Genomic DNA, 12982 nt, shown 5'->3' with positions numbered 1-12982 from the left:
CCCCCAAAAGAATTTGGGGAATTTTCTTTTTGTTTTATCGTTTTTTTTTAATGAGAATCGATGACACCCCCTACTTCATACAGTCTGTGTATTGCACTACAATAACATGGCTCGAGCTGAAGCAGCCTTCCCTTGGAAATTAACTGTGAATCCTCTGATCATAAGTGACAAAACTGCAGACGGAATACATTTTTGTCAACGTTATAAACATCGAGAGCTTGACAAACAAATGTAATGCATTGTACTGTGTGGGGAAATGATGACAACAAGAGTCACTGACAGCACAAAAGGGCAACGACAATGCTGCCTGGTGCCTTACAAGGTAATCTGCTGACCTATCCTAATTATTGTGGTGATCTCTCTCACCATAGCAACAGCATATTCCGTTAACAAAAGGGAGCAGCAAGGCAGAGGAGTGAATAAATGAAGAACGGGCCACTAAGAGGTCATGGGGTTCAAGGCTGCCTGGCTACAAGTGGTTGATAAAAACTGACAAAATGGACCGACGTGATTTACTGCTGCAATTGACATTCTTGAACAAATGGGACTTTAGTATATTAACCCATTCAATCCGGGAACAATGCATTCTCTGTCATTTTAGATTTCTTTGGCTATTCAAAAATAGCAGATATACATGCTCATAGAGCGGCACTGTAGATCTGCTATTTTTGAAAAATAGTGAAAATTTGAGCAAATCTTTGAATATATATATATTTTAAAGCAAAATCTTTACATCTGGGGGATTATAAAAATTTCTTCTAAGTCCTAGTTTTTCAGTGGTTCTCAAACTTTTTCATGTCAAGGACCGCCAAAATGATATGAATTTTGGCCACGGACCCCCATCTCAAAATATTTTGTTCCAGGGACCCCCCAGAAGTTATAACAGAGTTAAAAATGTGTGCTAGAGAAAAAAAGAAAAATGCACACATTTTCACAATTTTTCTAAAAATAGCAGATCTACAAGCTCGTAGATCTGCTATTTTTGAAGAGCCAAAATGACACAAATTATGCTTTCCCGGTCTTAAAGGGTTAAAATCTAGAATATCAGCTGTTTTTCTGGACTGTTGATGACCAAAAGATGCATCATGGCTTCGCCGCCTTAGCCTATAAAATGCATCTTTCACTGTCCAGGGGTCAAGAGTCAAAAACACATGGCTGTATTCTCTACAGCACGTTCACACAAAAAAGACACACATTAACATAATTGCAAGAACGAAGTCTCTCTTGAGCATTGGCTTAATTTAGGGGGAAAGTGATCCTTTGATCTATAAAACACCCTTATATAACCTAAGCATTTGGCTAATAGGCATATATGAACCCATCAGTCTTTGGCAGTGTTTGTCCATCACCGACATAGTCATTAATTACAATCAGAATCAAAGCTGGGCTCTGGGAGGACAGATTTGACATGATTAAAAGCTCTTAACATAAATGAGGACCCTCTCCCAATTGTCTGTAAAGCCCATCACGGCCAGTACAGCAGTGCTCAAGAGGCTCTCCAAAACATAATGAAGTCTTTGTACCTTCCCACCCACATCCTTTTGCGCTTTCAGCCATGAACCATTGTAGGGGAGTTAGGGGAGGGCAACCGGAGAATGGGAGAGGGCTATGCAGATGAAGTGACTAAGAGTGAAGCTGGCAGGAGGAGGAGGAGGGCTCCATTAGCAACCAGGGGAGGATCAGAGCAAAAAGAAGTGGATGAAGAGATGGTGGTGCAGTGAAGCCGACATGAGCCACCCTGTCATCATCAGCATATGAAAAAACGTATGACCGTTCAATGAGTTCAATGAATGACACAAGAGAGAGAGGAAGGTGGAGGCGGACTGCAGAGACATGGCTGGAGGTGGTAATAAGGACAGATAATTAATAATTAACAAGATAGTTTCCGTTTTAGAAAAAAATGATTAGGCCTTAAGGTTTTCGTATCTGTTTTTTTTTATCCGCCATCCGCAAAAAAATCGCTACGCACACCACCTGCCACAGAGTCCAATTAAAACTTTGCAGAATGAAACAAACCAGTCATCAAGCAACGAGGATGACTGTGTGGTCTTTGCACTTCAACACATAAATAACTAGAAAAAAAGTGTGCTCCTCAGAGCATATTATTCATAACCCAGGGCCTGCAAATTTGTGATGGCAGTCAAAGCCAAATGGAATGGAATCTGAAAAATGTTAACTGGTACATCTTGGCGGAGACAAAAAGACACGATTGGGTCCATCCTAAGACAGCATAAAGAGCAAGGAGCTGCGGGATAATCCAGATTGTTTCAAGGTTTAATTCACTGGCCCCAGTTTGATGCTTTGCTACTACTGGAGCCAAATTAAAAAGAAGTCCACTAATTCCACCATCCTGAACAGCGGCTGGCAGTAGACACACTGTTTAATTAGCATTCTAAATTGTATCATTGCATTGGATCGGAAAAGTGCCCACTAGGCAATGAGCCTTTCCTGAAACTACAGATAGGCTGGGTGCAGCCTCCTGTAACGTACAGACAGACATGATGATGCAAAAAACACAAAAACATCAAACTTGATCAAAAATCGTGAATGAAAGACAAACGTTTTGGATGTGTTGTGTCAATGTGATTGACACAACGTGAGGATTCAAGTACTGCTTGGTCTGGGGCACATGACCCACCTTTTTCCCCACAGATTTTGCTAGCCTACCTTTTCCCCACACATTTTGCTAGCTTAGGATGGCTCAGGGTAGAAGACAGGGTTAAACAACTAACCTGGGATTGGCTTTCAAAAGAGTCAATGCGACTTTGCCCTAAATGCCCGCAAATCTAAATACTAAATACGACTAAGACAAACACGAATAAGCCTAAATACTTCCCCAAAACAATGTGACACCCACAGCCACAATACTAGAGGGAGAGCGTAAACAACGATCTGGTACCACCCACCCATAAAACAAACATGGGCAAATTCTCCTTCTACCGCACTGCCGCCCAAGCGTTGAATGCCCTGACCCCACCCCTCAAACAATGTAGATCACTGGCTTCCTTTAAAACAGCCCTGAAAATCACAAGGGGGGGGTAGTTATCACTTCTGCCTTAGACAGGCGACCCCCCCCCCCCGTTCTTTACCCCCATTCCCCCCCTTTTATTTCAACCCTGTACATATAGTGTTTTATATTTTTGACGACATTGAATGTTTTGGTGCTATTTTATATGTTGATGAATTGAATACCTAGGACCCCAATGGAAACAAGACCGCAAAGGACTTTTTTGGTGTTATCCTTTTAGTGCTGTTTTTACATCACGTTGTTTTGATTGTATATTTATACAATCCAAACAACGTGAGGCCGCATTCATTTTTTTATGTGTACCAATTCCGCACAAAAAAATACGGATAGCGTACAAGAGCCTTCATGCTGAGATTTAACGCACTCCTGGATCCAGAGCAGATGAATCTGAGACAGACGGCGTGTGATGCAGCATCATGCAAGACTTGCAAGCACATAGGGCATGACTCAAGTGTTCTACAGATGCTTCAGGCAGACGTTGACGCCATAGATCCAAGTATCAACAACCTTTCATTCACTGTTTTAAAACCCTAACGGCTTGCAACATTTTTTTTCAGCTTCTCAATCTCAAGTCCCAATGCTACACACATTGTTTCTTTTGTTATAATTGGAATAATATCCACAGGAGGAGGAGATGTGCGTGTGAACAATGAACGGCCTGATTAATGTAAAGTGACAGAGTGGATTAACACTTGCTCTGCGTTGACCACTTAGTTAGTTTAAATGTTAATCATCTTGAAACAGTATATGAGCACCAAAACAGTGGTTAACACGTCCCTAATGGATTTTCATACTATTGTCAAACATCGGAATTGCTCTGCTATGGGCAAACGTACAGGGTATTGCTGAGAACTCAGGGGAGGCGAAGCAGAGTGGAATGAGTTGGAGATGAAAAAAAAAAGGGGGGAAAAAATAAAAATTGTCATTCTCTTCAGAAATATCTGTGCTGTAGATTTGTCACGTCCTAAGCAATCCCCGGTAGAGAGAAGTGAGACGGGGGCCACTGTTTTTATTGGGCCCAGGGGAAATTATGGGCTTTACATTACATCCTGGAGCTTTTTTTCGCTGGGACACTCACACACACACAAAAGACGGGATTCTTTTGACACAAGAGTATAGAAAAGAGAGAGGACCGGGGGAGAACTGAGGTCGAGAGAGAAAAGGATAAGGGGGCATAAGCAAGGAAAGACTTAAAGGGGTTGAAATGCTGACAATGGACCGTCGTGAGCAAAGATGAAACTGGCAGGGCGGGCGAGTGAAGGAGTATGATGGGGTTGGAGAACGAGTGGCAAGGGGGAGAGACGGAGACGGCATTAAGGGACTGATGACTGGGCTGAAAAAAAGAGGGTGAGGAGTGAGGGCCACGTCTTGCTCTTAAGACGAATGAGAAGAGAAAGAGAGTGCCAATGTTGCCTGATGAGAGGTGAAGCAAAGAGAAAGATGGCGGTATGAAGGGGAGAAAGCTGCCATCACCACAGTGACTCATCTCACATATACACTGGCACTCTTGCACTGGAGTGTCCTCATAAACTACTGGGACTGCATGGGGAAAGCCAAGGTTAGATTTCTGGATGAGGCCATAGGGCTGGGTATTGATTTTGTATTAATACAGCTGCAATTGCAGGCTAGCTATACATGGTGCTGCAATATGGAACGTTTCCTTATAGAAATGGTCTAGCTATCAGGAGAAGGAGCTCATTCCATCACATATTGATCCGAGCTCGGAAGCGGGTGGGGGATACAAAACAAAACAATACATAAACACCCTTTTGTAATCCTAAACGGGCTAATGGTTCAGACGGTTTAAAAGACCATTCGTAACACTGAAAGTAATCTATTGCTGCATGAGTCTCTGGTAATGTTCAACGTTACCAGAGTTCTGTTCTGTAGGCAGAGCAGTTAATACTTCATCGTCTCCGCCAGGCCGAAAGGCATGGCGAGAGAGTATGTTTTACCCCCTGTCCGTCCGTCCGTGTGCGGCGTGTGTGTGTCCTGTCCGTCCGTTAGCAGCTAATCTCCGGCACCGTTGGCCCGGTCGCTGCGAAACTGTGCACACACACTCCCTGGATGCCAATTCAGAACCTCTGCCCCAAATGTTTCACATGTGCCTGTTATAGCGCCACCAGGAGGCCGATTTGTGCAAAACCAATTTTTTTATATTACCGGTACTCCTACAGATTTTATCCAAACGTGGTGCAAATCGGTACACAGTATCTCTATATTCATGTGATCGGGCGGAGACCTGTGCGGAGACCTGTGCTCCGAGGAGCACTTTTTCTAGTTATTTATACAATGCACTGTCCTTTACTTCAATAAGCCACAAGGCTGTACAGTTCATGCGCATGTGCATTTCACTGTCCTCTAGGGTTGCCATGGTTACTCAAGAGGTTAGAGTGAATTCCTTTATGCACTCCATAATGGTCAACCTGGAACTTCATACAGTATGGTGTGGAGCTACTTATATGGATCCTTATATGATTTGTTTGAGTCTGATGCAGTGGTGTGTTCTAGATTTTTTCGGAGGGATACAATAATCATTCCCTGCACGACATGCACATGCGTGGTCGTGGAGATACGCTAGCGCGTTTTCAATGGATGAAATGGTTAGTAGAAGGCTACATTTGGCTACAAAGATTGGCTGCAGGTCCCACTACGTATATAGCGTGAGACGGTAGAACACACCACTGGTCTGATGTCATGATGACACAGTTTGTTTGGGTCTGACCTTGTCATGCCGTCACAGTCAGCATGACACACGCCATATTTGGGTGTAGCTGCAGTGGGAACTCTATATATGGTCATGTCTGAGTTATAGTGAACTCTATATATGGTTATGTCTGAGTCATAGTGAACTCTATATATGGTTATGTCTGAGTCATAGTGAACTCTATATATGGTTCTGTCTGAGTCATAGTGAACTCTATATATGGTTCTGTCCGAGTCATAGTGAACTCTATATATGGTTATGTCTGAGTCATAGTGAACTCTATATATGGTCATGTCTGAGTCATAGTGAACTCTATATATGGTCATGTCTGAGTCATAGTGAACTGTATATATGGTTCTGTCTGAGTCATAGTGAACTCTATATATGGTTATTTCTGAGTCATAGCCGACGGGGAGCCATTAGGCAATTTGAATTTAGAAGATGTAGTTTGGGACAAATGGTGAACTAACTGACAGAACAAAATAGCTTTGGTATCCCCCTCCCCCCCCCCACTAGTGGCAGAGCCAATTCCTAATCAGTGACATTGGGCATCATGTCCATATTTGGGCATAATCGATTTGCACTGATGTCAGGGGACTCCATATTGTGCATGTAACGTCAGACCCAACACAGAAACTGTTGCCAAACAAGGCCAATTTATGCATGTCCATGACTCACCCATCCAGCACAAACACCATCACAACTTGAACGTGTGATGGTGATGATGTAATGTTGATATAATGATTCATTACACAAACATGCCGAAAATATTTTTGGTTACTTGCTACTTTCATCTACTGGTTATTAAATTCTAAAAGTATGGATGAGTGTAAAAATGGAACAAAAAAAATCAAGAAAATGAATAGAAGAAAGACAGATTTGGGGAAGAAAGAAATAAAGTTAGAATGATGAAAAAACGATGTCAGCCATAGCAGTCGAGGCCAGTAATGGAAACATCACTCAGCCGTCCAATCAGACACCTTCACATCAATCAGCTGTCCAATCAGACCCTCCGACTAAGCACAGAGGGAGCCAACCACAGAAAATATTGTATGATATACCACCACACTGTGGACGACAGCCCCAGGCCCAGAACCATATGAGATCAAACAACGGTGCAGATAATAACGAACCAAACACAGGACCAGCTGGACAAGAGATGATGCAAGGATATTGCCGCCTTACCATTCACCCATGAACAGCACACTGTTTTACCTGAGAAAGGCAAGGTCGAGAGACTTGTTGTGCCCCCAAGGCATTTCACTTAAATCGTGTACTTGTGAAATTGACTAACTAAATGGGTTGCTTTGGCAAAAGGAATACTGTAGAGCATTGGTTCTCAAAGTGGGGTCCGGGGGCCCCCAGGGGTCCTTGAGGGAGTTCCAGGGGGTCCCGAGCTAAATGATAGGTACAGTAGGTGCACATCGGGTGCCAAACACGGTCTGAACCGTGTTTTCACAGAGTAGCGCTTCGGTGCCGAACACGGTCTGAACCGTGTTTTCAGTCTCTTTTGTTTTTTTCGTTTTTTTCCACACGGGAGGAGTGGAGCAGCTCTGGAATCACCCACGGTGAATCTGAGAAGTTAGTGCCTTATAGATCACCGTGCCAAAAAACATGGCTCCCCATCCGCTTCCGTTCTATCTCCTTCTCTAAAACCCCTATAACTCCAAAACTTTTTACGTTGGGGAAAACGACTCATTTTGAATGCGCGATCGGTCCAGGCGTTAGCCAGGACCATCGTGCAAAATGCACACATGCTTTGTTTCACATGGATTGCTCGTCTTGGAGTCTACAGCTTAAACAGCGCCGCGAAGCTCAACGGTGAGATTTCTGGCACCGAACGTAATCTGTTATTATAAAATTCTGGCACCGAATGTGTTAAGAACCAAATGGACCCTTATGAATCTGTAACTTGATGAAGTGAAATGATATGGGGGTCTCAGGTTTACTCTGTGGATACATGGAATTATTCCAATGAATAAGAAAATATTACATGTTAGTTCCTCATTCAAAACCAAGCCAAACACTTGGATCATATTAGAACATTGACAAAACATCTAACATTTCTCATGTAAAACATAAAACAAATCAGGCACAGTAGTAGTCCGGACCAAGGTTGTTTTCCCATACAGAAACAAACTCCTAAGGCCAATTACTCCTATTGGCATCAAAAGGTACTTAAAGTAACAAAAGTAAAAGTACTAAAATGTTTGAAAATAACAGATCTACAAGCTGCTCACAATGCGACGCGTTGTGAGCTTGTACATCGGCTGTTTGCAAATAGTCAAGGTATAAAATAGGACTAACGTGGTTAATGTATGTTTTATAATATCATAATCTATATCTGAAAAGTAACTAGTAACTCTAGTTTTCAAATAAATGTAGTGGAGTAAAAGTACAATATTTGCCTCTGAGATGTAGTGGAGTAGAAGTAAAAGTATTGGAAATTGGATATACTCAAGTAAAGTACAAATACCTCAACATTGTACTTAAGTACAGTAGTAAATGTACTTAGTTACTTTCCACCACTGCTTGTAGGGGAATCATCTTCCAACCCTACAGTATATGCACAGTAGCTGCCAGTCATAGTTCTTGTAGAGCAAGCAAAAACAAAAGTTTCTAACTGTGCTGTAGCTGCATGGAGACAGAGAGCAAGGTGTTTGGGAGGTTAAGCTGCACTGTCTGCAGATTTCTGATTTGATAAGAGATTGCGGTTTCGAGAGGAAACAACTTTCTAAAAGGTTAATACAACCAGTCAAACTAGCCATAAAAACATTGGTTTATATATTGCTAGAACTGTTTTTGCTGTTCTAATGCATTCCTAAACTTACTCTGTCCATTATTCTAGATGACAAACTGTAACTAGAAAAAGTGCTCCTCGGAGCACAGGTCCCCGCCAGGTCAGGTACTGTAGGTTGTTGTGGGCCAGCAATGTTCGATTATTCACCAATCAGGATGAAATGTGAAAAATCGAACGTATCCGTCATGATCGCATGACTATAGAGATGTGTACCGATTTGCATGAAATTTGGATAAAATCTGAAGGAGTTATATTAAAAAAAAATGTTTTACATAAATCGGCCTCCATGTGAAAAATGCAGGGCAAAGGTTTTTCCTTGGCCTCTAGGGAGTGTGCATACAAAGTTTTACACAGATCGGTGCAGTTGTAGGTAAATACACAAATTGGCTTGTTATAGCGCCACCATGAGGCTGATTAGAACATTAGGTATCTTCTGATTATGGGCGCTGCGACGCTGTCCATCTCCTGAGTTACATACAGTATAGTCAACACCTCTACCACCTCATTCATGAACCTGATGAAGACCTTTTCGGTCGAAACGTTGTTCGTTTGTTTAAGCGGAAATAGGCATGCCCTATATGGGGAATTATGTCATAATCCAAGGTGTCCAGGGGAAATGGCCGTTAGGCTCCCGGCCTGGCATAGACCATTACAAAGTGAGCAAAGGGGTGTACATAATGAGCAATGACCCAAAAGCTCTCTTCAAAAGTTGCTGATGTAAATGAATGAAAACTCATTTTGCCAAGTATCTCAAAATGTTGTGAGCCATCTAAACGAATGAACCATTTATCACTCAGCACATACTTTCATTATTGCAGCGGACAGATGTAATATCTGTCTTGTACCAGACAACACAGCAATCCATGAGCAGAAACCGATCGCGCGCGCACACGCACACACACACACACACACACACAGAGCAAGAAATGCATATGAGAAAAAGATTTGAGGGATTTGAAATAAACAACGACCTGACAAGGACATAAGTAATGAAAAAAGTGGCTCTTGAAATCATGCGTAATTTTAATGCAAGCAACTTGTCAATTTCATTGTCCGCCCCCCTCAATTGCCTGCAGCAAAATTTCTGCATCTCTGTTATGTGACCTGCATTTAAAAAATATAAAAGCATGAAATGTTCAATTAAAGTAGAGAACGGGGGAATTGGAACCCCCACCTGCTGACTTACTGTGTCATCTTTGTGGTAAACACACGGTGGAGGCAACAGGGACGCTACTGATATGCATCAAACAATTAACCCATTAAGGCCTGAGGTTCCGATTCTACAAAATGTCTTTCTAAAAATCTAAATTCTAAAACAGTTTTTTTGAAAAAACTTATGTTGCTATGTCAGTGGTTCTTAAACTTTTTCATGTCAAGGACCTCCCAAAATGATATGTATTTGGCCGCGGACCCCCATCTCAAAATATTTTCTTCCAGGGACCCCCAGTAGCAAAGATTCAAGTTACAAATGTTTGTTTTAAAAAATATATATATTCAAAGATTTGCACCCATTTTTCTAGATTGTATATCTGCTATTTTTGAATAGCCCAAAGTGTAAAATAATGCTTTTTTTTTTTTGCTCAAGTCTAAAAAATGACACAGATGCGTTCCGGGTCTTAATGGGTTAAAAGGCAGGCAAGGGAATAACCATTATACAGCTGTGGCTGTAATACATATTAATAAATCCCTGCAGGCGGTTGTTTATCTGGGTCCCTGCCCCGGCAACCACAGGGGGAGGAGGGGCCAGTGAGGGAAAGACCTCTGGAATATCATATCATCTATGAAAGGGCACAGCGGCCCCCATTGGGTGTGCCGGGAGGGATGAAGGCACACTAGAACACGTTTATGGTGACCAGGGAAGAGAAAGAGAAAAAGTGTCTCTGTGTTTTGCAAAAGCTAACAGAACATAGACTGCTGTAATGTCGGATATTAACCCATTAAGACCGGGGACGCATCTGTGTCATTTTAGATTTCTTTGAGCTAATTCAAAAACAGCAGATCTACAAGCTCATATGAACTTGTAGATTTGGAAAAAATCGTGAAAATTCGTGCGAATCTTTGAATATACATATTTTTAAAGTAGACATTTGTAACTCCAATCTTTGCTTCTGGGGAATTCTACAAATGTCTTCTAAATCCTGACAGTTTTATGAAAAAACATATGTTGCTATAATCAGTGGTTTTTATTTTTTTCATGTCAAGGACCCCCAAAATTATATGTATTTGGCTGCGGACCCCCATCTCAAAATATGTTGTTCCAGGGGCCGCCCAGAAGCAAAGATTTGAGTTAAAAATGTTCGCTTTAAAATATATATATATTCAATGGTTCGCACACATTTTCACGATTTGTCACAAAAGAAAATAGCAGATCTACAAGCTCATAGCGCGGCATTCGGTGCCGCGCCATGAGCTTGCATATCTGCTATTTTTAAATAACCCAAAGTATAAAATAATGGTTTACAACAGATGCGTTCCCGGTTTGAAAGGGTTAAATGTGAGAAAAAAAGGCCATTTTCTCACCTGACAGGGTTGCTAGTGAGGGAGACACGCAGTGAATCCAGACATGCAAACAGGCGCTCGTCCACTGCCCCCGACTTCAGCTCCCCAAGGAATTCCTGAGGGGAGATTTGATGGCTGCTTCTCAAGCTGCCCTGAAAGATAGACAGGCGGAGAAAAAAAACAAATCAGGTCTGAGTACTGGAAAAAAACGAAAAGCAAATATACTGGTGGCAAAACATACAGTAACTTCACAGTAGCTTATTTTATATCTCTGCAACGTCACTGGAATTCCAAATGAGTGAAATATAGCAATAGCATTAGAGGGCCCACCACCACCATCAGCTTCAAACATGAACATGACCCACTTATTTATGCATGAGATTCAAAGTGCCGGTCACACAATATTTGTATTTGCCAGATTGTACCATCAAATTATCTACCGAGGCCTGCTCCTTATTTCCCAAACACAATGCTAATCAGGAATATCAATACGCTATGTCTCCCTTTACAAATATAGACCTATGCTTTCATCACATAAGTATCAACGGCATGCATGGCATAATATGGTATTGGTATGCACTCAAAACTGTATTATTGGTGGTAGTTAATGCGTGATTGAGGAATGAATTTTCAGCACTTTTTTTGATTGGTAGTCATCTCTGCAGACACCACTCACTAATGAGAAAATCAATTGTGTCATTTATGCACGTAATTTGATGAAAATGTGTTTATCAGATAAGGTGATGGAGGAGAACCAATTGCTTTGGTAATTTCTTTCTTTCCTTTTCTTTTTTTTTGATACAAGGAGAAATGCAAACTGCTCATGTGAGGCTAACGCGTGGCGCAGAATAGCCTTTCACAAGGTGAGGAATCTTGTTAAGGATGCAAAGCCAGTCGTGTCAAAATTAGGTTCAAGCGCATGCAACAGGGTAATTAGCATAGAAGTTGTACATTGGCATCAATAAGTCACCATTTGTAGTATTATTATTATTGTATGTGAAACACGATTATGCTTGATTGTGTATGCTTTTCTTGTTACACTAAAGTGTAGGTGAAATTGTTCCTTGCCTTTGACACAGCGGTTCAATCATCTCAAAAGTATAGCAAAATAAGGATGAACTTAATGTTTAGTAAGTGACACATTTTGCTTGGTTAAATACCAGTGATTATTTGGCCCCATTTTCAAGAACGAAAGAAACACCCTGAAGGAAAACTATTTAAATTAAATTAGGCAAACATTTCATATACACATGAAGCCATGGTTTTACTGACCAACACATTGCTGCAAGGCTTTGACTCAAAGCCACCCGCCAAACATCCTCAAGCAAGCCCAGGGTTATGGATAAAGCCAATTGCGTATTCCTCTGTTCTCTACAGATTTGAGAGTAAGCCATGTCTCTTAATTAGTTCCCAAGCCACCCAATGTGTTATGGTTAATCTGTATCCTAAATAACACCTTTCCAATGGGGACATGGGTCTTACCTAGAGCAAGTAAAAAGAAAGCTAAATATTATTCTGACACTTTATAGAAAACTATGATTGTTGATATTAGACTTTGATATTAGATTTTACTTGTCTGCTTATCTAGAGCCAATGACATCTGGCTCACAAAAAATATACTGCACTAATAGTAATAGTAATAATAATAATAATCTGTAATGTTGAAATGTTCTACCATCTTTGATTACATGTCAAAGGAAAACTAGATAAAATAAATTAATGTCACCTACAGTATACACTAGGACTGATTAGACATTTAAATTAAATGCAAAGTGACTGCGTTTGAACACATTGCAGATGCAAACAGGTGTTCTACCTTTCCTCTGGTCAAAAGTGTCACCCTAATTCCCTCAACAACACTGTACTTGCGTATAGCATGTTTTGTTCCCTACAAAAAAGGAGACTAGCAATATGTCTTGTACTGTGTGTGCATGTGGACATTTACTGT

General features: G+C 41.3%; 1 protein-coding gene across 1 annotated transcript in view; it reads right to left on the bottom strand.

The window, feature by feature from the left end:
• Positions 1-12982, bottom strand: part of LOC308090904 (protein diaphanous homolog 3-like) — a 337084-nt gene that overhangs the window by 260141 nt on the left and 63961 nt on the right. The window contains exon 5 of the mRNA XM_080436177.1: positions 11056-11186. Coding sequence (XP_080292303.1) covers positions 11056-11186 — 131 coding nt within the window. The remainder of the gene's footprint in view (positions 1-11055; positions 11187-12982) is intronic.

The sequence above is a fragment of the Gymnoscopelus braueri genome, assembly GCF_963280865.1.
Source record: "Gymnoscopelus braueri genome assembly, chromosome: 1".
NCBI lineage: Eukaryota > Metazoa > Chordata > Actinopteri > Myctophiformes > Myctophidae > Gymnoscopelus > Gymnoscopelus braueri.
The sequence above is the reverse complement of the archived record's forward strand: the minus strand, read 5'-3'. Positions and strand labels throughout refer to the sequence as shown.